At 45.6% G+C, this 27,469-nt stretch overlaps 1 protein-coding gene across 2 annotated transcripts; it reads right to left on the bottom strand.

The window, feature by feature from the left end:
* Positions 1 to 46: 46 nt before the first annotated feature.
* NR4A3 (nuclear receptor subfamily 4 group A member 3) lies at positions 47 to 26,978 on the bottom strand. Of its 2 annotated transcripts, XM_065752895.1 has the most exons (8): positions 26,712 to 26,978; positions 25,205 to 25,351; positions 22,444 to 23,330; positions 20,480 to 20,609; positions 19,373 to 19,545; positions 14,097 to 14,296; positions 12,588 to 12,766; positions 47 to 3,148 (listed from the first exon to the last, which is right to left on the bottom strand). In XM_065752895.1, the coding sequence occupies exons 3-8, from the start codon at positions 23,326 to 23,328 to the stop codon at positions 2,886 to 2,888; spliced, it is 1,830 nt and encodes a 609-aa protein (XP_065608967.1). In that variant the 5' UTR covers positions 23,329 to 23,330; positions 25,205 to 25,351; positions 26,712 to 26,978; the 3' UTR covers positions 47 to 2,885. The 2 variants fall into 2 exon arrangements, with proteins under 2 accessions (XP_065608967.1, XP_065608968.1); XM_065752896.1 differs by lacking the exon at positions 25,205 to 25,351.
* Positions 26,979 to 27,469: the final 491 nt, after the last annotated feature.

Below are 27,469 nucleotides of genomic sequence, written 5' to 3'. Positions count from 1 at the left end.
GCCAGTGTTCTTAAGCATGCTTCACCAATTTTTCCACTCTTAAGACTCAAGTAGACAATTTTTTAATGTTTTATAAATGATAAAAAATTCACATCAGATTTTAACAGAATTAAGCATACTTATTCAACACACATGGGGCCTCTGGAAAAAAAACGTTATTCAATTTAATAATTTTAATTTACATTGTATATGTACAAGAGCATTTCTTTCAACCCACAGGTTAACACCACAAAAAGAAAAAAGGAAAAAGAAGAAAGTACTGCAGTTAGCGGAGTGAAGAAACTCTCGAAACACTGTTGTCTGAAACAAAAGCAAGGCACTCTCCCTTAACACCTGATATATTCCTGAATTCTGCCTAGACAAAGGCATGTTCACACTGAGAGAGCTGTGAGGAAGGTAGGAGATTTATTCTGCATTAATTCTTCCTTTCACCATCGTGACCTGTCACTGGCTGCACTCTACGATGGGTCTGTGCACTGGAGTTGAAATGAAGGACTGTTCGGTAGGTGACGGGATTGGGAGAGTATCACAGTTAAGACTATCCATGGAAGACTGAAGCACACCGGCTACATGAAATCTCACGTGGGGCTCTGGACCTGCTCCCTCCGTTCACATCCCACTGGATAAATAAACCTCGCTCAACGAAAAGCAATTTCACCGTGCTGTGCTGAACACTCAGTGGAAGGGCCCGCTCACAAGGAGCGCCCATGACCCCTTCGCTGGTGCTCAGCGCCTGGCAGGCTCTGTCCCTAGGCAGAAGTGATTTCCCAAGGGACCTTGTGTCTGACACAAGGAGACAAAGGTAAACATACTTTCTGATTCGGCTTCTGTATGTTTTTGTATGCGCACATGTGTGTGAGTGTGTGTATATATATATATATGTATATATATATATATATATTTAGTATATACAAAAGCAAGTTCAGTCAAAATATATTTGTCTTGCTGGTCAGGCTTGTTACAGCAACCTACAAGAAACATTAGCTTCTCTGATATTTAATTATGCTATTATGTTTGCACATAAGCTTAAAAGTCAATACAAAAAGCAATACTTTTCCAAATATTATCTGCAGGTAAACCGGAAATATTAACTATAGTGATTAGAAGTCTGTTTCCCTATTGACACTACTATAAATCTTGATATAAGAATAATTTTTTCATAAAAGCACATCCAAACATAGTAAGTGATAAAATACCAGATTACTATTTGAAAACCATACAGTGACTCGATATCTGGGTTATCCTTTGCAGCAATTAGGCAATTCATTTGGCATCTGTTTGATTGTATAATTTAATTTCCATATAAACAGCATAGTTTAAAAAAAGACAAAAGCTAGAATGTTTAAAGCTAACAAAAGATACAGTGACATCAGGTTGACATTCAAAAATTTCCTTAGCAAAATGACCAACAAAATTTTGACTTAATACAGTGCATATAAAGTTTTTTTAGAACTAAAATTCTTTAAATATTATTTGAATTTAGCAAAACGTGAGCGAGATTTTAATATCAAAGTGCTAAACAGTACTGCCTTAGAAGTCACTGCAAATGAACTGTAAAATAGCTCTGCTTGTGATCTGACAGATATTTTATATACAAATGGTTAATAAAAAGACACGCGCACGCTCACGCACACACACACACAAATATAGGTATATACATATATATATATACACATTATATATATGTATATAGTTTCCCAACTGGTGTATCTGAGTCAGTGTGAACAGCCCATTTCCTTATCGTGTGTAACAGGGCTCCAATGAGCTGGCAGTCATCGCAATAAATACAGGCGAAGCCAATACAATATACCATGCATACGAACGTTTATACAAATAAAGACACTATGCAACAAATTATTTCATATTAATATGGCATCAACAGTATAAACATACAAAAAGGAGTACGAACACGGAATGTTTAAACGCAGCTCACTATATCCTTCCTAGCACTTACATTCATACTATTTTACAAGACTCGCTTGTTCTTGAAACCCATCGTGCGTCTGTTTACTAACCAGGTACTTCTGTTGAAGTCTAAAGGCAAACCATCCCTGATGCTGACCCTGTGTGCTCCAGCCACTACTTGCTCGCATTTCCTTGTCTAGGGAACAACTGAGCCGCGGTCGTTCCCGTGTCTCCCACAGACATTTGTCAGTAAGTCACGCTACACGGAGTCAAGTTTGGAAAACTCTGTCATGTAAGTTAGTGCACGTCAATTTCTCACTTGGTTTCTTCCTTTTATTTTCATATTAAAATAAATTAGGTAATAAACAAGACTTAGTAAGACAGCACTTTAAAAAATTGCACTTGAACATGGGAGCTAACAGCCATTGTCATTTTGCTATATTGGATTGATATGAAATGTTCAATCGAATGTACTTTGTTAAAAAAGTGAGATTTTTGTTTCGATTGTGCTGATGTATGTGCCCTTGATGCAGGAAGTATGCTAAAGGTATCCTCACAAAACACATACTACCCTGGCAAACAACGATTTGCTGTTCTTGTTTTCAAACACACAGCTTCTACCACTGTATTCCTCATGTCCCATGAGGCGTTAAACAACAGTTTGAAACAGTCGTGTTAACCTTTTACTGCTGCTGGGATAGCATTGTCCAAAAGTGCCATATTAGCCGTTTAAAAAACCCAAATCACACACACACACACGCACAAAAAAAAAACAAACCAAAAAACAACCAAAGAACACAACCCCAAAACAGTAAGCCAGTAAGTTTTAGGCCTCTTGTTGTAAGGACAAAGCGCCAGAAAAGACCTCATTTTAGAGCTGGAGCTGCTTTTCTCTTAAGTGAGGGCAGAAATGTTAGCGGTAAGTCACGATCCGTTTGCCTGCTCTGGTGGGCATTTGCCTTTCAGGAGGGTGGCTGGACTCAGAAGGGCAAGGTGTCCAGAAACAGCCTGTCGATAATGGAAGGGGCTGGCACCAAATCTTCCAGTTTCAGGTAAAAGATGCGCTGCAGTCCCAGTGTGCAGAGAGAGCGCAAGTCAGCAAGAACACCCAGTACCTTAGGCTCTGCGGACTCGAGCGGCTGTCCTTTGTTTTGGCAACTGAAAGTTAAGTGATCTTTCAAACTGCTTGTGATCTTGTTGCATAGCTCTTCCACTTTCTTTGGTTCTTTTAAGCCATGTCGTTCTGCAAAGCGAGGGCACAAGAGAAAAAACACAGACACGTCAGCATCCCTACTTCAAGTGGAGGGGACTCGTTTGCTTCAGCGTAACTATGCACTCGAAGCAAAAGATGCTTCAAGAAGTGTATGGTTTCTTAAAACAGTTTGGGTTGCGTGATGTCAGTTAACCTTTCTGTCACACAAAATAAGAGATGATAAGCCCCCATTTCTTTTCAGCTGCTATAACAGGTAACAGAGATGCTCAGTCGTGACTGAAATTGTAGTACAGTGCATCCAAGCATCCTGCGTATCTCATATAATTTCTACGATAGCAGACAGAATTAATTGGGTGATTTTCCAGCAAAACTATCACAGGAGGTGTTTTGGAGAGTTCTGTGCTTCCCCACCAGTTGTGAATGCTCAATAACTATGGCAACCATTATTTATTCAGTGAATTCAAGTGGCGATCGATATCCCTAGCCAGCTCCATCAGCACCAGGCCCAGAATTCCACCAGGAATTTGCAAACACTCCTATAAGAAACTAAAAGCAACTCGCCATCCTTTGTTATTTTGATCAGCTACTGCTTTTTAGCTTATTCTTCTTTAAAAGGCTCGAGATAAAAACAGCCTGGAAGTTAACTATTTTGCAGTGCCTAAAGTGAAAAGGCTGCTATGTTATCCATCACAAAAAATCTCAATATTCCTAAAAGGAAGGCGAGCCAGGGCCTGTCCCCATTCGAATAGCTTTATAAAATGCTACAATGCTGCTAAGCACATCCCCAGTTCCTCAAGCTTAGGTACAATGAATCAGATGTGTGATTCATTCAAAGCTGGCTCTATATTAATACACGAGAGAGATAATTTCATGTTGTTTGCTGTCAAGGTTTAGTGGATGAATTAATTTAACATTTCTGAAGAATAATCTCAAATAACTTTGTGGCCTTTTGATTCTTCCTTTGACTTGGAAATTCACAGACAAGTAAGAAGTGGCTTCACAGTAAAGTGCTCACCATTTACACACAAAACAGCATTATATGGGATACAGTAGTCTAAAATAACACAGGTTAAATTAATATTAGCCAACTACAGTGGCTACAGATGGAAAAAGTAGTGATGGTATAGAATGAGCAGTGAGGGAACGTGGCATTTCTTCTGTTTGATGCATCTGAAGCTATTTGCTTGCCCCATTCCTCTCCTCCACCTCTGGCAGCCATGGGCCATGTTGCGCCCACTGCCCCAAGTCCTGCTCCTTACTCTTTACTCCAGGAGGAGATGGCAGTAAATAGTTTCTCTGTCCATCCCCCTGATAAACACTGGAAAGAGCATAGTTTTCTTTACTTGCCCTGACGTGTGTGTATAAACTACTCATGCCTCCTCTTACTGACGTTTTTGGCTAGATGCTCTTGACAAACCAATAAAACAGATGGAATTCAATGAAGGCAGTCAGAAATGGAAATGTCTGGTTTTCCACTGATTTTCAGCCCTTTCACACTGTTTCAACTTTACTGACTTACGCAGAGCTATCTCCTGAAAAATACTAGTTTGGGATCAGAACCAGGAGGCACGCACGTACATCTCTGGCCAGGTGAAGCAATGAAGTACCATCAACCTGCTCTGCTGCTTCAGAGCAACACTCATCCAAGCAGCAACATCTGCTTCACACATCTTTTTCACCTTGAAAGAATTTAAAATCTTGGGTATCCTAAGTGCTTTGTTTACATTAAAACATGACGAGTCAATGAATATTTAAAGCCTTTCCAGTAAATGTTGAGTAGTGTAATTATGTAAACCTTAACTACACAGGTCACTAGGAGTAAATACTTAGCCAGATTCTGCCATTAAAAATCTTGGGGGATAAATATTTTATATGAATTTGAAAGGCTGTAGGTTGTTGTTGGTTTGTTGTTTGTTTGGTTTTTTTTCACCCCTGGCCCACTGAGAATCTGCAGACATTAAGTCAATCTTGCAGTCTTTGAAAAGTTTCCATCTTTTTATCTGTTCTGATGTTGTTTCCTGGCTATGTAAGTGAAGATATAGATTTACAGAGCTGAAATACTAGAATGGATCCAACACTGACTTCAGAATAGCCGAGCACATTTTCAAACCAGTGCCTCGGTAGATGTGTACGTTGCCATAGAATATGGAAAATGATCTCTGGCTCTTGAGCTCACAGCAATGTTGTTAACATTTCAAGTAAGAACTAAACAGTCTTTGTCTTACGCTGACAAGTTCAGAAGGTTTCATGAACAAACTGCATCTCTGACGTCTAGCCATGAAGCATGCCAACGCAAAATACGGTATGTGCACAGACTGTAATGTTAGCAGACTCACTTTAAATAACAAAATTAAGGAAATTCAAGAGTAAGACATGCTACAACCTCAATCTGCAATCTGGTCCTACAACATGAAAGCAGTGTCCAATGAACGAGACTGTCCTCTCCTGCATGAACTGCCTACATACAAGTGTTTGATGTCTTCTCTGTCTTTACAGGCGTCGTTTCTCACAACTGGAACTGCCTCACTGAAAGAAGGGATTTGCAGACTCCAATCCTTCAAGTGTCCCTTCAGGGCCTATAAAGTCAAAGCCATTGATGTGGGAGCCTCTCCGCTAATGATGGGCACTTTGCCCTGGCATTGCCACTACAAGCTGATCATTACCTCTCTTAGACTTAAGGAGTCTTGGTTCTGAGTCACATCAAAGATTTAAATTTAATAATTAGGGATCAAATAGCACAAAGCATATTTTCTTGCCTCTTCCATTCAGCCAGTGACTTTAGGACAAAGAAAGACCCACAGTCTTTGGTAATGAATCTGGAGGGAGCAACATGAGGCAGTTGTGGTAAGCAGCCCTGTCTCTGAAGTCAGTGGTCTCCTAATCATTTGTGGTATTCCACAGGATGTTCTTATCCACACATAACTGATAAGGTCAAGATTTATCCCAAGAAAGACAGCTAGTCAAAACCAATAGATTTTCTCTAACTGATCGAGGAGGTGTGTAAATATTATTGTATTCAGACTTTCTTATAAGGACAATTAAAAAGGCATGGATAAAGTGAATATAGGATTTCTCAGCATTCTGGTTTAGGATACCATTGATTTTTGCAAGAAAAACAGTGATTTATGGCAAAGATGCTCTCCATAAGCCTGTCAAAATGATTCATTGGAAATCTTGCCTTTAAAGCTCTGCAAACTTATCAGCTCATTCTGGCAAAGTGAGTGCAGCGAGTTTCTTACACCTTTCTCCTTTTCTCACACACAATTTCCGGGAATCTTGAGGTGATTCTGTGCTATAATTATGCTGATCAGCACAAGCTTGATAGGAAGAGAGTCAAAGAGCAAGAAAAGCAGTCACTAGCTGTGCCAGTCCTTTCCCTGGTCTCTGTCTTAGGGCAGATGGCACCAGGGCTAGGCAGATTCAGTGCTACCTTTATGAAAAACACTCTCAAAAAGAACAAGTGTTTTGAAGATCTCGAGTAGCTGAGAGACCCTTAGGCTCTGTGCTCTGTGTCAGGGCAGGTCAGTTTTAGCTTTAATTAATTCTGAGGTGTCAGAAACAGTCCTGTCAGATATGCAGCAGATTAATGGTACAGACTTAAAATAGGCCTCTTGATTGTCTCGGTTTCAATACAATTATCTGATTTTCTCTTCCCCCTTCACAATCTTCTTCCCCTTCTCTAACTCAAAGAAACACCAGGCTCTGTTGCCTACAGTTTTCTGATTGCCTTACACATGGCTCGGCTGCACAGCAAGGCGGCCTCTTGACATACTCAGGAGCACCCTTACCCATTGCAGCTCGGCCCACATGCACACTGCCTAATTTTCAAGCTTCACTAAGGCCCCAGGCTGTGGGAAAGGCTTCCTGAGCTCCTTTTACCATCAGTGGAAAGACGAGTGTATCGGAAGGTGGTTTGGAATTGAGGTGGGTGAACCACCTTTAGGAGGTGACCCATATTCTTCTGGGCAAAGAACCTAAAGTCAGGTGAGCTGGATGACCACTCAGGAAACCACCGTTTGCCTTTAGGAAAACCACAACCTAACGCAGGCTACCGGGAGCTACAGGAGAAAAGAGCTCTTGCCTCATCAAAAGAGTGGGAGGGGAGAAAAGAGGAGTGAGCGCTTCACTTCAGATGCTGACAGTATTTCCCCCCATCAAAGTGAAGAGGGGAAGGCAGACAATGCAATCTGGAAGGATTTTTTTATAAGCGGCTCTCCTACACTCCTCCAGTCTGCCACCTGCTCGTATATAGACCCAGCACACGAAGCACCCACTCCGGAGAATCCTGGCAACGGGACTGAGGGTATCTGCTGCCGAAGAGGAGGTGAGCCTCCTCGCCTGAGGAAAGTCAGGCAGATCCATGTGCAGAAGGGAACTGCAGCAGCCAGACCCTTTTTGGCCACCCCAGAGTCATTACTACTTCTCGGTATGACTGATGATGCTAAAGTCTCTGTCTGTAAACTGCAAGGGAGAGCCCAGCAGTAGGAAGAAATATAAATATACAAATATAAACTCACCATTAATTGAAACCTCACAATATTCCTCAGTGTTCTAATACCAGTCTAACAAAGCCATAAGAGTGTGAATGAGCCCAGTATGCACAGTGGCTCTGAACTGGTCTGTAAAACACTTAAATTAAAACATATGCTGAGCTTGGCTAAATTAGGGTGAGAATGCTCTATGCTCAGCAGCGTCCCACTGAGAGTGTCAAGTGGGCAAACAATAATGTGTGGATGTGGACAGAGAAAGGAAGAGGCAGAGAGGAAAAGATCAACAAGAGAGAGAAAGAAAACACAAGCAGTTTTAGAGCGAGCACAAACTTGAGACTAAGTGTGAGCCCTTCAGGTGGTCTTCATTGTAATCTCAATCTATTTTGACATTGGTAGAAGAATGCTATTGATGGCCATTCAGGAAATTAGGAGGATATTGTAAATAATAGCCTGAGCTCGTATCTTGTCCGCTCTGCAGGTCTTCACCATCAACACAGTGTAAGAATTAGAGGAAGTCCAGCCATAAAGTGGTTGTACAGAAACACTTGGGATCTATACTAAACAGATGTGATCATCATGAAACTAAGGACAGAGCCTTTCTTTCCATGTTGGCACTCCTGTTTAGCTCGTTAGATCCTACATCCCAACAGAACAAGAGACCCAAAAGAATAGGACAGAACCTGATTTTTGCTCTCTTGGGGATGTGGGGTGAGTGTCTTCTATTTACTTTCTTCTGGCTGATGCTCAGAGCACTGTTGATATGCTGTGAGGAAGTTGTGCCCAACCCTTCTTAACCAAATGAAGGAAGTAAAAAAGGAGAAGAGAGACAGAGAGAGGAAGATCCTAAAGGAGTACCTTAAAGAAAAAAGATGGGCTATGACATTGGAGAATTTTAACTGTTTGCAAGCCACACACAATAAACCGAATGTCATTCATTCTGAGTGCTCTTTCCAGAGGATTTCCTATCTGAAAGAACTTGAAAATTCAGTAGCACTCTGAAATGGTGCTTTTCTTCCTACAGCACACTGGAAATTCCCAGGAAATATAAAATAAACAGGAAAAGCACAAATATATGGGTTTGCTAATGGATGAAAATTTACAAAATCTTTTCCTGTTTACCTTATGCTATGCATACCAGCAGTTTTACTCAAAGAAAGCAGTGAATCAGTGAATACTGTGATATTCAGTAGGTCTCCTGCTGATCTCTTCAAGATTACTGAACAGAATAAATATTGGTGTATGCTGATAGCTATGCATCATACACTGTGACCTGCAGCTGCAGTTGAGATAGGACATGGAGCTCTGCAGATCCAGGCAAGTCAGTAGGGTTAGTTACAGGGCATCGGAATTACCACGGCTGTTACTGAGGAGCTGATTTGATTTCCCAAAATGAGAGATCAGCCCTCGGCACCTTGGGACACTGGGAACAGTGGGATGTCTTTGACTCCCCAGCACGAAGCGTTACATTTATCCCCTCCTCCGTTACTGGGAGAGAGATGTTTATTGTTCTCGTCACCCTCACAGAACAGCAAATATATGAAAGCAAGCAGTGACTTCCCTTACTTTCCTCCTTCACCGATACTTTCAATGACTACAAGAGATTTTGCTTCCTAAGAGCAAGTCCTTGTTTGGTCTATGGAGAGCACTCATGAAATCAAGTGGAACAAACAGGTCATCATTCTCAGGAGCATTTTCTCTACTGGGAGAGAGAATTCTTAGACTTGGTGCTACTTAAGGTGCTGTACAGTATTTAAACCAGCTATGACTCTTACACATCAGAAGTTTATTCATTTTCTCTGACAAATGTAAAATAAGAACTGGAGCAACTTGTGAAATAATGAAGAAAATGTTGCTCAAGCCAACATTTTGTTGCGCAGCACTTCTAATAAAAGCAAACAACTAAATTCACAGAGCAGCTTTCCTGCTCCTTCATATTTTGCAGCCTAATGACATGGATATTCATCTGGGACATAGGAGGTTTGTGGGGAGATTCTCTTCCCGCTAGAATCACATCAGAGACTGGGATTATGGTGTGTCCTCTGAACACCAGTTTGACCCCAAATCACCACACACAGCAACCATTCTGTGTCCCAAGAAACGTGTCAAATGGCCTCAGCACAAAAGACAGTGACACTCAGTATTCGGATATCCTATATCCCTGTAAAAAGGTCATTCTCTCTCACTCTAACTTGCAAGAAGGATTTGAGCTGGGGTTTACTACCTCCTGCCTCCAACAGTTCGTTACAGGAAAGAAGAGTGTCTTCTCTGTAGGATAAACATCCACCTGAATCTAAGCCAAGACTCAAAAAAGTTATTTAAAAACGAAACAGATACCAGATTTCCAAAATTCATCTTCATTGCTCTTCCTTTTTGCCAGGACTATCAGAAAACCAGCATCTGATTTGTCATACTCAAAATGTCAAGAAAAGACAGGACGCCATTTCTCATGGGCAAATCTCAAGGCTTTCCTGATTGTGAATATTACAAATAGACTACTGCTGAGAAATTCTGAAAAAACCCAGCACCTCAGCATTAGTGATTAGCCATAGTTACCTGATTACCTCTTTCATTTTCTATTTTTTAATATTGTTCATCTTTATACAATACCATTCATTTTTAGGTGGCCACATTTCTTGACTGAATCCCTAAGTGCCCTTAGAGATCTGAAACGTGTGAATATAAATCACTAGACACAGGAGCCTCGATCTAATTTAGATTGCATGGAGGGGGCCTCTCTTCCCAAGAGCAAATCAGCAGAGATATTCTGGCATTGTGACATAAAAGAATAAACAGAAAACTACATGAATTTTAAGCACCATTTCATACAGGGGAGAAAATCACAGTCGTAGGGGTTGTAAGGGACCTCTGGAGAGAATCTAGACCAACCCTGCTACAGCAGGTTCCCTACCATAGAGTACAGGAAATCAAGAAAAACTTGACAAATAGGGAAAACCTTAAAGCTGCTAGGGACAGAAATGCTCTCCTTTTAAAAGCACCAATTATTTGTTTGTTTAGAAACTTCAAGAAAAACAGTACAAGATAGCAAACTCATGAAAGGGCTGTTATCAATGAAATGAAGGAATGTGGGGCTTTAGCAATTAAAAAATATTTCCATTAAATACTGTATGGTGACCTGAGCCACTCACTGGATGTCCTGGATTCCTTCAAGGTATCTAAACAAACAGTGTCTGACTCAAAAAACAAACAAACAAACAAAAAAAAAAACAGGACATGGCTTTGCAAGGAGAAAAGACTTTTCTTCCAATAGAACAGCCTTATCTATATTCACACTCCTCTTTATCTACCTACATCCCCTCAGCCTCCAGGAAGGTAATCAAGAACAAGCTCCATCAATCTGTCTCCCTAAAAAGACGTATCAGGTATATCAGCAATAACCAAAATCAATGACAGGCACTATATATATGTGAGCATATATGCATGTGTGTATGTACATATGGAGAGAGATAGTAACTGTCCTTGATTACAGATACATAAACACACACACATATGTACAGTATTTGTACATAGGTATGTATATACACATACATATGTATTTATAATACATATATACATGTATGCTTGTGCAAGATCTTTGTATAAAGAAGTAAAAAATAAGTTGGAACACTCTTTCTGAGTTTAACATATCATTCATTTCAGATTTATTTTCACTTGAACCCCAGTAAGTTATTCTAGACTTATGAGTTTCATTAAAAAAAGCAGAATCTGGACCATAACATGCCCTTTCCAAACTGCAGAAAAAAAATCAAATGTAAATTAATTAAAACCTGAGAACACTTCTGGTGTTAGTGCTACAACAAGTATAAGTGAACCCCTCACTCAAACACAAGAGAGAAGTGTACCACCTAACCTCTGAAGTCAAAACTTTATCCCTACAAGTGTCAGTGTGAACTAGCCAATATACATGTTTTTGCATTTGACACTGAGCATTTTATTTCAGTGTTTCCCAAGCGTCAACTCATCCAAATAAAGACTGCAGCTGATTTAGTTGAGGCTACTGCCTGCAAACTGGTCGTTGCTTAAAATGCAGGAGGAAATCAATATCCTCAGGCAGCCTCAGCTCGAGCCATGCTGAGGTGCTGGCTCATGCTGTCATCACACCTGCAGCACCTTCCTGCTAGCACCTTTTCTGAAGCGAGAGTCAGCCTTTCAGCTGCTCTGAGTTCCCGTGGCTCATCAGATGCCTTTACTCCTAGCACTCCTAGCCGCTCCCTCCCCTCCAGCCGTGCCTCCTGAATTACCAAAAGCCCAAAGTATGCAGCGCACACTTCAAGAGGCTTTGTTGGTTTGGGGACGAGAAAGTGATACTTCATAACATTATGCTCCCTTGTTTTGTACTTCCTAGCCAGATTTGGCAGGTTCTTACTTTACTTTCCAGCTGTTCACCCCCATCAGGAAGAAGAGGAGATACGGGCACGTATCTTGGCACACCCAGAAGCTTTTGCAAAGCTGCAGAAGAGACCTTTTTTCTTACTATTCTCCTATTTTTCTCTCTCAACAGATCAGAATGTGGAATACCCACAGCAGCTTGGCTCCCAAAAGCACCACTCTTTCAGCCACCATGCGATATTAGCTGTCTAGCTTCTAGCTCTCCAGCCACCCTGATGTCAGTATTCCAATGCAGAAGACTTCACTCTGGTGATTTGTTGTTTTCTAGGAATTCAGCAAGGATTTCAAAAGGCTTCTGTGGGAGCTACTCAGTTTGCCTGGAAGCATTTTGCTTTTTAGAGACAATTCCAAGGAAACAATGAAAACATGAAGAAATAGGGAATTAGATTACTATTTAGTAGATGTATCTGATGGTCTAATGTTGCAGTCTACACTTTCAGGGTGGTCATTATAGCACTTAAAAACTGCAATTACTTTATCCGGAATATCACTAAGTTAACTGAAATTGCTTGAATCTACACTAAGGTAAAGCACTGGAGTCTGAAGCATTATAGTAACAAAGGAACACTTACCTGTAATCATAGTTAGAGCTGATAAACTTGCTAAGGCTGGGATATCAAGGTTAAGGCTCTTTAAGTTTAAGGAAAAGTCTTTAATAGAGTCGAGCCACTCCCCAAATCCACGAAGGCACTGAAGTCTATGAAGCACAAGTCCATTGCAGAATACAAACTTATCCTCAGCAGTATCAGACCTCAAATAAAAATAATTGAAAAAATTAGAAGCGCATCTTCAACTTTACAGCAAAATGCATAACCGATATTGAAGCCTCTGTCATTTAAAATCCAAGGCACATTATCCTGAGACATATGTGGGCATTCACGTTTGACAATATGCTTCTCCCTTGGGGCAAAAGTACAACAAACAAGCTTCTATGATTGCTTACTTCGTAGAGTTATAAGCCTGAGGTTAGCTGTAGCATGTGGTGTAGACTGTCTAATTAGTTAAGATTTTGGTCCTGCCCAAAGGCATAAACAGAGAAGACATTTTACATTAAATACTGTATGTTTGAACTGCAGTAATACTACGTGCGTGCATTTTGAAATGCAAAACTAATAAAAGCTGAAGAAAGATGAGGTTCTGCAACTCTCAGCACTTACTTAGTCTGATCTGCATTTCTCATATTGTAAAAATTAATAAAGAAAAAAAGCAACAAAGGAAAATGCGTGCAATAATGCACAATAAACACGACATAATAGACTCCTTTATGTGAGAACCTATCGCAAGAGTGATGTTACTGCCAAGCTCTCTCTCCTCCCACCCCCCATTGCCAGTATCCCTGTTAAGAACTACATTTAAAGGTCATTTTCAACCTAAAGAAACAAGGGCATAATTCAAATCACCGGTGTGGAATTCATCCAGCCCCTCAAAGTGTCTTTGGTGAAACATCTTAACTAGTGCCAGGCTGACAGATAGCACCTCGCTCTGCTGAGTGACTTGGTATTAAGGAGAAAAATAATCTCAACGGGATTTTAAAGCTCCTTTATCCCTTTCAAAAACAGACTAGAGAGACGTGCACAGGCAAAAAGGAGAAAAAAGGAGATGCTTTTATACTCAAAGTGCTTTCATATAGCTTACGCTGATGAGTATGAAGCAAAGTTACTCAAACTGTACCCAAGGATCAATTTTGATAACTATGGAAGAAGAGGATGCGGTATATCAAATAAAAAAGCACATTAGTGAGAACTATGCTCCCTTTCTAAATCACTGCCATATTTTTTCTGCAGCATGAAACAAATTATACGTCATATCCTGTGGATGCAGACGTTGATGTTTTATGTCATAGATTCATAGATTCATAGCTACATTAGGTTGGAAAGGACCTACAAGATCATCTAGTCCAACCATCCTCCTATTACCATCCCTACCCACTAAAATACTAAATAAAATCCCTTAGCACCTCATTTTTTTCGTTTGTTTGTTCTTTGCAATTGATGATATTCCAAGGTATCACCATTTTTGTTCCCAAGAACGTGTAGATGGGTGATTTTTCACATCAGCTGAAGAGAAAATGAAATAGTTACCTGATGGAGAGTCTTAGTACAAACAGCTCCAAAAAAGCTGATTCTATGAGTAATGTCTGATCTTCTTTTGGGAGGTCAGTAAATCCTGGAATTTTTTCTGCCCAGCCTCTGGATATGTCAATGGAGGCAGTCAGAAGATTATAGAACTGTTGTACATGTTCTGCATCTGTGCCTGCAGCAGCCTGGTCGGTGGAACAGTACTGAAAGAAAAAGCACAGACAGCAACATTACAACATGACATGCATTTTAGGGCATCCCAAGGAGCATACAGTGCTACCTGCCTGACAACACTTCCTTCTGCAGCAATGCTGGCATAAGCATCCAAGGTGCACTGAGCAGGTCTCCATCTATCTACCTGCTCAGCTACCTGGATGCATTTTGCTATTCAGATGCACATTGAGAAGATTATTTCCACTACTGGAGAAATTGTTTGAAATTTGTAAGTAATATACATTATTTATCACGTATTGCAAGTAGCTCCATGCTATTAACAAACAGAAGCAGCAATCTGGCGGGAAGGATAATTTCAACCACAATAAAGGAGGAACACTATTTAGCTTACTGCAATTAAACATTTTGCCCATTGATGAATTTGTCTCAGTATGTCCAAAATGCAGATTTCTTCCCCAGCCTCTCAAACTGCATTTTATCTGACAGTGATAGAGACTCGCAAGATAAATCATCTTTTATCTGACACGTGCAGCATGGCTTCATTTGAATACAGAATTGGTTGAAAGTAAACCAGCTGCCCTGTATCACCTCTTATCCTGCAAAGAGAAGCGTTTCAGGCTCAGGAGAACCTATTATCCCACTGATTCGGCCATAACTCTTCCAGATGACTGATCACTGCTCAACAGCCCCAGCCTGAAGAACTTCCCCACAACCCTTCTGCATCCCCCTCCCTGCTATCTCTCACTTCCTCAGCACTGGATCCCTGTCGCCCCCAGGGCACGGCTCTTTTTAAGAGAAAAAGTAACAGGAGCTTTTGGTGTCTGATTATGTGCTCGGAGCCAAATAATTGGGAATGTATTGTAACAGCAACTTGTCCATCAGGCATCGTTGTGGGGTATTTCTGGGTGGGACTTTGATTGAGCCCTGCCTCTGAGACAGCCAGGGAAAGGATGCGGTGATCTCCATTAGTGCACACCCACTAAAAACTACTTTCCACACTCAGGGCCTGAGTCCATCAGTCTAAAGGTATTCCTAGCAGCCCACGCCAGAGGAGAAGCAAAAAGACCTTATGTCCCCACTCCACTGAGTGTGGTGGGAGCCTGGAGGGATCTTACTACAGGCATACCCCTTTGGCTGCACTTATCACCCAACGTCCCCTCCATGCAGGGCAGAGAGGGGGGAAATGCCAGCAGACCCTCTTGAGTAGGCATCCTGTTCCCTGCCTGCCCTAGTTTGAGCTGGTTGCTGTGGATAGGAAAGGAATGAATGAAGGACACAGCTTCACAGTCAGACTGACTGTTGAACCACAGCAAAGACATGAGAAATCCTAGAAACCTCTAACCATATCTGGGCTGTTGGTGCTCACACGGAGACAAATTCTGTCACAGCCACTCAGAAGGAAGAGAGGGATGCAAGAGAGGGCACAAAATATAGAGAAGATGGGAAACAGCAGTAGAAAATTTGTACACTGCAAAAGGTTTATCTGTTCAGTCCTCAAACTGAAAGAAGCTGATAACAAAGCTCATGCAGTGCAAACCACTACCCCTGGCACTGAACTGCAGCACAATGCACTGGGGAATGGTTAGTGGGTAGAAAAAGATGGTATGCAGAGACCTTGCAGCCCCTGGTAATGAAACTAAGATAGCAAGTATGAGGTGGTGGGCTTGTCCAGCTTGTGGTCTTCAGCTCCTCAACCTCTAAAAGACCTTCTCTGTTGTGCAGGAGCTGAGCTGACTCCTTTCTCTATGAGAGAATAGAAAATATGGGCTGATGGAAATTCCTGCCTTGCCTGCAGGTAGTGTTAAGGCAATACACGTTCTTGACCCTCTGATCAATGACAAGGGGGGAAAAGATAAAAGATACTACCCTAAATTCACCCAAAATATAATGCATTGCTAGTTGGTGTATTGATGTCAGGTATTGAGTTGTTCTCAGTAATTATAAAGCATGCCTTTAGCAAAAGTAAGACAAAGTTTGAATATGGTCCGACAAAGCTGAATGCTGCATTAGGTTACATAACTGAATGCTACAGTACTATATACCCCACGTGGGCCACTTAATTAAATTGAATGCATGAAAAATTAACCCATGTGTGTTACTACAGTTCAGCCCACGAGAGCATTTTTAGAAGAAAGGTAACGGCTATAGGGAATTATGTAGTTTTGAACTGCTATAATATGTCACTGCTTGCTACACAGAGTTAGCACTTAGAGAGAATAGCTGAAATAAAATATTATTTACTTCCAACAGTCTTATGTGTATATAAGAAGACATAAAAAAAAGTATGTTGCTGTTTTGTGCACAAAAGATTTTTTTGCCTCATTTTGATTTAATTTAGGAGAATCACAGAACGGGTTGGGATGGAAGGGACCTCAAAAATTATCCACTCCCAACTCCCCTGCCACAGGGATAGCCCCAGAAAAGATAGCTCTGCCCTACTCAGTGCTTGCTGCCCTGCTAGGAATTAAACAACACTGACTGGTTCAGGGGGGAGATGCGTGCATAGCAAGTAGCATTAATCTATAAGGTTTATCTAAAAGGCTGATAGCTTGCTAGCATGATCCAGCCCGACCCTCTGCCTACTTCTATCAGACCACCACGGACTGCTGCAGCTACAGAAGTCTAATAACGATGGCTTTGCATATTTGTAGTACGACAGCTAGAAGCTAGGCTTGTTTCTCCATGCATCTACCCTTCCTGTTTCAGAAGCACCGATATTTGCTACATTTTTTAGCAGGGGCTTGGGGTGGGATTATTGGCTGAATGCCCCTTCAAAAAATAAACATTTCCATTTAAGTCGGCGTCTGCTTTGCCTGAAGAAGGACAGCAAGGTACAGGGTCTGCTTCTCATCTCACTTACTGAGAAGTCTAAACCCGTGGAATTGTACCAGTGAAACAGGTGTGAGACCTGACCACGGCCCTTGGCCTTTAAAAAGTTCATAAACCAAATTCTGTTCCTAGCAATTGCTTTTTGAAACCAAGTACCTAAATATACCATTGCTGTGGGCTGGTAAGTTAAAACCAGTGCTGAAATGAGACGTAGCCATGTTCTCAACAGAACTGGTTCCACTGTGTTTTGTTTTAAAATTCATGGCTTATGTAATTTAACTTTGTTTTTTGGTGTAGTTTGTTGCATTTGTTCGGAGGGAAGAGGTGCACGTTCCTCTCCAAAACTCTTATCTGTATTTTTGCAACAGTCAAGACGCTGCAAACATCTTGCAAACATGAAGACCATGCTAAACATTAAGGTCGTGACTATGGAAGCGTTAGGACTGACTCCAAGCCAGGCTTGGATCCACCCATTTGTGGTGCACGGCCGGGTCACGGCCGAGCAGAGCGTGCCACAAGCCCGTCCCTACCGGTACAGGGTCCTCTGCATTAGTTTTGAGTGGTACAGTGGGATTCCTGCATGTTTCTGTTAGTTAATCTCAGTCTTTACTCAGCAGTGCTTTCTGATTTCCCTGAACTTTTTTAAAAAAGTTTAAGGTTTATGAAAAGCATGAGAATCTATTACTTAGCTTATTTTTTGTATTTTCAGCGCTGCCGAGCGTAACAGGTAAGTATATATTTTAATGTAAAGAAAAACATATGTATTAGTGTGTCTTAACAACCATATGTAATCTTTTAGCTACCGAAACTAAATTAACCTGCTGTCAATCTTATGCTTTCTGTAACGACCAACAGGACTGTTCAGCAGTGAGATCTGAGGGCTGTTTCCATATGAAGAGGAATAACAGCCACAGGATAAAGAAGAAAGTCACATTAAAGAAAAGCCAGAGTTTTCATTTGATTATTATTATACATAATGCAGAGTAATTTTGTTTCTGTAGGTAAATACATGAGATTGGATAATGCTCTCACGGACTGAGCTGTCATGCTCGTGTAACACTACAGAACCCAGCAGATTCCTGTCCAAGAGCACAGCTGGACGGAGGCCTCGGTGACTGCAGAACGACCCTGGGACTCCCTGGGTAGGTTAAAATACATGGAAATATGGGCAATGTATTCTCCCTCAAAGGCCGTCAGACTCTAAACAATTCATTCACAAAAATAATCTGTAAAACTGTTGGACTGTATACATACTGACTAGCTTGAAGAAATTACAGCACACCTACAATTGCTAAATTATAATATATATTAAGAAGTAATTAAAATTTATACATGTAAGCGTATTCTAAGCTCAAAGAGTATATTTTTATGTAATCACGACATAACATATTTTAGCATTAAATATTACTTAGCAACAAGTGATAAATGGACAATGTGAATATTGTCTGAGTACAGCGGTATTTTTCACAGTCTGAGACTTAATCATATTTCATTATGTGGAAGGAATTTGATCTTGTTTTTCCGTAGCTATAGTTTTTCCTTTTCATATATTCAACCTTCCTAAGAATGCAATTTACAAGCTACATCTACACTATATTTTAATAACGGCAGAGCAGTTTTATAAGCTTTCAAAACATACCCTATCAATATTTAAATGGTGTACAGTACACATTAAAGAACTAGAGTATAGAAGTATGTATTATTTGGTGAAGCTTTGCTGAAACAGTCTTTTAGAATTTTGATTTAGAGGTTTGTTTCCCAAATGGGAGTTTTACTTAAGAAATATTCCTGCTGGGGTATCCAAAGCTGGGCTGTGTTGTCATTTAACTAATGGCAAATGTCCTATATTTCAACGTAAACAGACCTATCCATTGAGTGTTATTTAATGCAACACTCCTAGCTGCTCATTGTCAAAGTTCTGTAAGATTGTAGCATGCACAACCAGACATATGGATACTCCTGAGTTTGGCAGATGAATCAGTTGCATTGTAATTACAGCCTTTTGCAAGACAACTGCTCTACTTATCCACACATTTTTGCTTCCACCATGCAGTAGATAACCTCGAATACAAGACCCTCACCATGAATAGCTGCCAAGTGAGCGCTGGCACGCCTCCTTCCCCACCATTACCCACCCGCCCAAAAGGCACGGCCAGCTGGACAAACTTCTACTCTTGCCCCAATTTCACATTTATTTTCATTTCAGCCAACCAGCCAGGAATGCAGCCCGTGACTCATTTCCATGCAGAAAACAAACAAAGAAAAGCGAGACGTACTCGTGAATAGTCGAGCTCCCTGGGCGTGGAATCGGTTAAAGCTCGTACGAGGGCGTTCATCATGCTGATGGGAGGAGAAGGCGGGGAGGGCTGCGAAGGTTCCTGCTGCAGGGGGCTCTTTGGTTTGGAAGGCAGCCGACCTCTTCTCCCTTTCAGGCTGTCTGTGCGGACAACTACATAAAAAAGAAGGGGGTCGGTGGTGAGGACACGGTAAAACGGCAGAGCAGCACGAGCACCTGCTTCCCCCGCGATGGCCAGCCCAGCAAAAATCAGAGCACTCTCCAATTTCAGCACACGCTGTCAATGCCTTTGATTGCAAACAAACGGTACCAAAACTGCTTAAAACCACGACTGTAAGCAGCAGCATAACTGCTTTCTTGGAGCCCAGCTGCGTTCCTAGCACTCGTGCTTTGTTTGCAGCACGCCTATGTGCCCCTATATGTGCACACACAGCCTTACTGCTGAAAGAAGGCAGTGTGAAACACAAATGTCACCTGCTATATGGCAGGGCTGTTCTTTCACAGTAACTTTAGCTTTCTCAAAGCAGTCAAAAAGCATGGTTGCAATATACAGGCTGTATTACCCATGTCAGTATTTGCAATAGTACTGCTTACACAGTATTACTCACATATTTAAATATTTGCAGAACTTGGACTAATGAGTTGATCCTGTTTCCATTTAAATTAATTGCAAATTTACAATCAGCCTGTGGCCACGAGACAAGATCCTATGCAAAAAAGCACCCCACACAACGAAACACCGACGTCGTGAGGTAACGCGCAGAAGCTAACTGCATTATTGAATGGCATTCGGAGTTCATAAAGGAGACATTTTGGCCAGGGTCAAATTATCCCCTCGTGACCTTGTGATCCTTCAGCTCTGGGCTCTCAGAAAGCCTCAGCACGATAAACCAACTCACTCAGGCGACCGGAAACAAAAAAAAATCAACATGTTATTATTGCACAGATGCACAACTTCGGGGGCCAGCTAGGAGTCTAACATTGCCAAGTCCGTAGTAAAGACATCTCTGTCCACACACACACGGACACACGTGCTCGTTAACCATAACGCTCCAGCTTTTGAGATAATAATAGCAGTAGCCCTTACCTTCTTTCACCATGCCGACGCTGAGACACTTCTGAAAGCGGCAGTACTGACATCTGTTACGGCGTCTCTTGTCCACTGGACAGTTCTTGTTTGCCAGGCAAACATATTTTGCATTTTTCTGAACCGTCCTCTGAGAAAAGGCAACAGAAAAACAGTAAACGGAGAGTTTTGCGAGCAACTTGGAACCTGACAACATGTATTTTAATTACAACATGAAAAGCGACAGTGCAATTCATATAATTAGATAAAATTAATTTCCTAACACACTAGCCTGCAGGAAAAACAATTTTATTAGTGTTAGCTACTGACAATGAAAATCATTGAGGATTGTTCTGAAGCAAGTCTCCGGAGACAGGCAACTTTGAATGATAAAATCATATCTGAAATTACCAGGTCATCGCATCTACCTTTGGGGATTAGATTATCTCCGCTTTTAATATCCCTTTGGGAACAATTTTCTACTTGGTTCATTCCCTTGATTATTGCTGACCTTATTAAAATAAAATCAAAACGATCTGTGATGTACTTCTCCCGCTACCGCTATTGTTAGGCGAATGCCACAACAACTGGTTTGGATGGCCGTTAAAACCAGCGGGGAGAAAAGTAAAAATAGCAGAACTCCTCCAAATATATTTAGTTAAATATTCTAGGAAAGCTGACCTGACTTTTTTGGGGAAAAAAGAAATGGACTGAGTTAGACTGTAGCCATATATATGTCATTAACGCTGAAAATGTTTTAAGAACCATACAGTACATTAAAAACTTTTAGAAACCTGGAGAGCCTCGAAAGAACGTAACAGAAGTCGTCACAAATATATATATATATAATAATATATTAGGATATTTGTATATCGTTTTCATACTTGAAGTCAAGACAGCTTAGCACGGAAAGATATTAATAGGAAAGACATCAGAAGAGGATCAAATTCATCAGTTCAGCGTTCGGTATTAAATCTTTCACTGCAATTAAATTATTGGGGAAATGCTATTTTAAATGGACTAAATACAAGGGACACAGCAAATGCCATTCACTGCAGTTCAGAACTGAGAAAAGAACCGTGCAGGACAAGCTCTGGATCCTGCCCCCAGCAAGGGACATTCTGTGGGTTTCCACGGGGGCAGGATCTGGCCCACAGGAGCTGCCATTTCCAGGTTATTTGTGCTCCATTTTATATTTATTTTTAAATAGCAAGCGAGTTGCAGGGGAGATGTGTATTTTAGCATGTTGCCAAAGGATTATTACTGAGTAATAGTAGCAGCTCTGCACACAACAACAACAGCGTAATGAGGTGAGCCCTCCCTTCCAACTATTCTGGGACTATTTTTGTTCCCATCGTAGTTAGGATATCTTTTGCCAGAACGGGGGCACGACTCCTATCTGTGCTGAAAGAAATACATTGAATCGATCCCAGATTTCATAGACTCAGAGAATCACAGAACGGTCTGGGCTGGAAGAGACCTCACATTCCCACCCAGCCCCAGCCTCGTGCCATGGGCAGGGCTGCTCCACACTAGCTCAGGCTGCCCAGGGCCCCATCCAACCTGGCCTTGAATTTATCAACTTTTTAGAAGTCCACTGCTTAAAACTGCTCCCCAGAAAGTCTACCCTGAGTGCTTGGTTGGTGCCATTTCTAAAAAAAAATACCGAAACCTGAACTAAATTCACTGAAATTATGAAGTGCCTAAATCTAAAAGCAGAAGAAATTCTGGTCTTAAAAAAATGTCAGCATGTGGTTTCGTCTGCCTCGAGTGGATTATGGGTGTCAGCAGTGCTTCAGAGCTACAGGGCTGGGACACCTGGACCAAGAGCAGCGCTGAGGCAGCAACCAAACACGATGCCGCCTGAGGTTCCCTCCTCACGCTGGCGCTGCTTTGCCCTCTGAGCCACTTCTACCACTACTGATGGCGGGCGCAGGGCTTGGAGCCCAGGGGCGGCAGGCAGGGAGCGGAGCGTGGTGTCTCACCTTGAAGAAGCCCTTGCAGCCCTCACAGGTCCTCACGCCGTAGTGCTGGCAGGCAGCGTTGTCCCCACAGACGGCGCACGTGCCCTCCCCGGATGAGGAACTCCTGCTGGGCGGGGAGGGCAGCCCGCCACCGCCACCACCGCTGGCCTCGCCCATGAGGCCTGAGGCGGCCGCGTTGAGGCCGAGCGGTGAGAAGGCTAAGGTGGCCGGCCGCTTGGCCAGGGGCAGCCCATAGGAGTGGCTCTCCATGGGCGCCTGGCTGGACGGTGGTCTATCGGAGCCCAGTGGCAGGCTCAAGGAGGCCGGGTCGTAGCACATGTGGGGGCCTGCTGGCGGTGTGTGGGGAGGAGAGTGCTTGAAGTGGAAGAGGGGGAAGCGCGGAGGCGCAGTCTTCATGGGGGCGGCCTCCATCAGGTGTCCGGGGGGCAGGCAGGTCTGCGTGGGTGGCAGCGGGGGCTCGTCCCATAGGCTCTGGTGTGGGGGGAAGCCAGGCGTGGTGGGCGTGGAGGGAGGCGACTGCTTGAAGTACATGGAGGTGCTGGGCATGCTCTCATCCACCGAGGGGGGCAGCGAGGGCTGGTAGGTGGAAAGCCGGGCATCTTCCATCTTGATGAGGGGCCTCTGGCCGGAGGAAGCGGATTGCATTTGGTAGAGGCAGGAAGGCTTGAGCTCGTAGCTGCCGGAGTAACCCTCCATGAAGGTGCTGAAACTGGGGAGGGAGGTGGTGGCGGTGGCAGTGATTTCGGTGCCGCTCAGCTCCATGCTCAGCTTGCCATAGTCCGGGTTCATGATCTCCGAGCTGTACTCCGAGCCATACGCGTAGGTCTGAGCTGCATAACTCGAACCGGGCGGCGAAGGGCTATACTGCGCTTGCACACAGGGCATATCTGCGGGGGCAAAGGGGGAGGTTACAGCCAGCCCCACAGCCCACCGCCCCACTCACTACCTCCTTCCCGACAACCAGCTGCCCACACTGCCCGGAGCTCCGTCGGAGCCTCCAGCTCTCACCTGGAGGTGAGAAGCATAAATCTGCCCCGAGCTGCTGCCCTTCGGCAAGAAACGTGCATTGGGGGTCTGCTACTGGGAAGCGACTCCGATCTATAGCGGTGTCAGTGGGAGAAGGATCCATCTCGGGCTGCCCCAGATCCGCTGCTCCACATCCATAGGTGTCAGTGAGAATTAGATAAGCAGAACGGGAATGGTTTATGGCTCTAAATCTATCCCTGTATGCGTGCAAGTGTGCCATAAAATCTTCATGAAGGGTAAACTAGATTACCAAATGCATAATATTAAGAACGACATTTATTACGAAAGCAACAACATCAGCAGCAGGTGTCAGAGCTCAAACATACCCCATATCGGCAGCAATGGAAGAGAAAAGGGATGGGGTCTTTCTGCTTTTATAATAGAATTGTTTTTCATCCATCAGTCCTACAAGTTACCGTGGCTCACCAAGAGCTGGGATGCTTTCGGCCACAGAGACTTTGTCCTGTTCCATTTCAAACTGTCCCCTTTGTTGCTGGCAGGAAACTGTGGCTGCAGCCCCACAGCCCATGTGAGGTTCACCTGACCGCAGGCTGCTGCCCCACAGCTGCCACCCAAACCCGAGGTGCCCGGCGTGCACACATCTGTGCCACTTCCCCAGTGAAGGAGAAGAGGAGCACGGGAAAGCGGCCACCAAAATTAAGTTCATTTAATCTTAACTGCGGCGATAAGCAGCTGATAAATAACTCCTGTTAAAAAATAAAGCCGCGTGGAAAATAATGGGGCTTGCTTTGGTATTTTAAGAACTCCCTCCGCTAGTTAAACTTTAGATATCCACTTGAATGTGCCATGCAAGAACCCAACTAATAGGTGCCAAACCAGCCCGCAGCTCTGCTGCGCAGGTACGTGGGAACCAAGCACCAGATCTCACTGTGCTATCACACGGTGCTCCGATCTGTCTTCTTTTTGAGTCAGCATTAAAAAGTGGCAGAAAAAAAAACCCAAAACAAAACAACACCAATACAACAAAGCAGCTCCGTTTCCTCAAACTGCTATTTTTTGAAAGAAGCCAGGCAGCAGGGCAGCGCTCTCCCAAGCCTCGCCTCCCAGCCCTGCCTATCTCCCACCATTCCTTTTCTTCCTATCGATATCTGCGCCCGTGCCAAGTCCCGCTGCTATCGCCGGTTCGGCTCGAAGAGTAAATACGAAGGGAGAGCGATGCCTTCCCTGCACCTCCGCACCGCCAAGCGCTGGGGCAGGTGCAGCCCGGTGGGGGAAAAGGGCTTTCAGCAGCTCGCAGCAGGAGCGGGTGCTGAGGAAAGGGCGCGGTGTGGGCTGGGGGTGTTTCTGGGCACGCCGGGGTTACGGCCTGCGCTCTGCTCAAGGCAGACTGTGAAAGCCCAAGCCTAAAATAAGTCTGACCTGGGGACGGCAAAACAGACCTTACACAAAGGTCCGCTGCGGCCACGCACAACTCCTCGTCCCCCGCCCGCTGCCTGCTGACCCCAACCCGACCCTTCCTCTCGGGGCACCGACACCGATGACCCCGCGGAGCAGAAGACTCGCGGCGCTCCCTTCTTTCCCCGACGCTGTCACGGAAAGCCGCAACGAACCGTGCCACCGAGCAGCCGAGCGGGAGATCGGCACCGGAACGCTCGCCGCTACGACTGCCGTTCTCCCATCCCGCCGCCCCGCGGGTCCCCCCCGCTCCCCGCCCACCCACCCGCCACCGCTCGAGGCGGCCTCGCACCTCCGCCCCCCGCTCCCCCCGGCTCACCTGGCGGGTACCTTGCGCGCTGAATGGTGGGGCTGGCGGGGCGGGCGGCGTCGGGCGGCGGCGGGGTCGGCGCCGGCTGGGAGCTCTCCGCGGAGGCAGCGGCGGGGGATGGCCGCGGCGTGGGGCGCGCTTCCGACCCGGGGGGTGCTGCGGCGGGGAGGGGGGGAAGGAGAGAGCTCGGTCAGCGGCCGCCGGGGCTCTCCCGGGCGGGAGGGCCGGGCCCCCCCGCGCTCACCTGCCGGGAGGAGCCCGCGGCCGCCCCCCCGTCCTTCCCTCCGTTCCTTGAAGCGGGGCCGCGAGGCATCCCTGGAATATCTCTGCGTGTGGGTTAGGAGGCTGGAGGCTGTGAGATTCCCTGCCCGGCAGCGCACCTCCCCCCAGCTCCCCGATCCCGGTCCCAGGGGACCCTTCCGTTCCCCGGTTACCCGGAGACGCGGCCGCGCTGCCCGGCACGCGGTTCCCCCCGGGCTGCGGCCGCGAGAGCCGGGAGCGCAGCGGCGCGGGGCTGTAAATCAGGAGGCAATGAGCGGCCGTGTCAAAGCCCTTTTCTTCCTCCGTGCACTTTACATCGGGCCCCCGAGTGACGGCCCTCCCCGCCCTGTAACACGAGGAGCGAAGCGTGAAACACTCCATTGTGACTGCGACTTCTTCAAGCCGAGTTTCGAAACCTCCGTTTACCCGGGAGGGACCGCGCAGGGGGAAGCTCCGTTCAATTAAAAGTTCCGAGCTCCGTTTCCAGCTCCGTTTCCCCGGGGGCTCGGGGCCACCCCCGGCGGAGGCTCCGCTGTGCCGCAGCCCACGGCCGGAGCGCGCCCGGCCCCGGCGCACGGCGGTCTCCACGGAGGAGGGAGAAAGCGGGCGAAGAATGTCACCGAGCGGAGCGGCTTGGAGAAAAGTTGGCGGCTCGCTCCCAAAGTTTTTGGTTTCTTTTTTTTTTTTCCTTTTCTTTTTTTTTTTCCTCGAGAAAGGAATGAGTAAATCCAGCACCGAGCCCCTATGCAGGACGCTGCGTTTCTCCGCTCTTTCCCTGGGAAATTTCCTCGCAGCGCAACGCAGCGCCTCGAAGCCCACCGGTGCGGGGCTGCGGCTCACCGACACGGCCGTCCCGAGCACCGCACCGCGACCGCGTGCCCTCGCGGCTCTCCCTGTGCCCGCGGCCCCGGCCCGGGGGCACCGCACGGCCGCGGCGATGCTCCGTGCGCGGTGCCCCTCGGGGCGCAGCTCCGCGCCAGGAGGTGAAGGCACACCGCTGCCAACCATCCATCCATCCATCCATCCATATCCATCCATCCATTCATCCATCCATCCCCGCGCCGGCGGCGGCATCATTTCCATGACAACACCCGGCGGAGAGAGCCCGGCTCCGGCCGCCGCCCCCCCGCCCGGGGCACGGCTCGGGCGGACAGAGGCTGCATCCCGGGCGCACACGCCGGGAGCCCAAAGTTGTCCTCCGCTCGCCGAGCTCCGAGCGCGGCGCCGCAACTTTCCCCGCCCGCCCCGTACGTACTCGGCTGCTGTGGGGGTTCCGTCTTTACATCCAGGCGCCCGCTCCCTCTCAGGCGCTGTCCAGCGGCCGTGGGGCACGGCGGGGCTGCCGGGCGGCTGCGGCTCCGCACCACGCTCTCCCCGCGGGCATGGGAAGGGCCCTCCGGAGCCCCGCGAGCAGCTGCCGGGCGGGCGCCACGCTTCGTCCCCGCGGCGGCTGCGAGCGCCCCGCGGTGCGCGTGCGGCGGTGCCGGGAGAGAGGACGGCGGCGGCTGCTCCGCGCTGCTCTCCGCTGCCTCGCTCGGAACGTCATTTATGTGAGAGCGGCCCTAGCGGCCTCTCCATAGAGCGGCTGGAATGCGAAACGTCAATAGTGACGCCATGGGAGCCTGACGCTACTGACCCCCCCCCACCCCCCCCCCCCCGCGCCGCACGGTGCGCGCCGTGCGCCCGCCGCTGAGTGCCGAGCGGTGCCGAGCCGCGCTGAGTGCCGAGTGCCGAACCGTGCCGAACACGGTCGAACCGAGCCGAGCCGAGCCGAGCCGAGCCCCGCAGCGCGCTGCCCGCGGGAAGGGCTCGGAGCTGGCTGCTTCGGGAGCCGCTCTGAGGCTGATTAAATACCTCTGTGATTATGATTACTATTATTATTATTGTTATTATTATTATTGTTGTGATTCTGATTATTCAACGACAGCGGCGGCGGCCGCGCCGCGGGGCTGCTCGCAAAGGCAGCGGCTCAGTGCTGGGCGCTGGAAGGCGCCGGGAACCTGCGCTGCCCCA

The sequence above is a fragment of the Cyrtonyx montezumae genome, unplaced genomic scaffold (genome assembly GCF_038088225.1).
Source record: "Cyrtonyx montezumae isolate F1298 unplaced genomic scaffold, pur_monq_1.0 scaffold_8, whole genome shotgun sequence".
NCBI classification, from domain to species: domain Eukaryota; kingdom Metazoa; phylum Chordata; class Aves; order Galliformes; family Odontophoridae; genus Cyrtonyx; species Cyrtonyx montezumae.
Note: the sequence above shows the minus strand (reverse complement) of the source record. Positions and strands in the feature narration are given on the sequence as shown.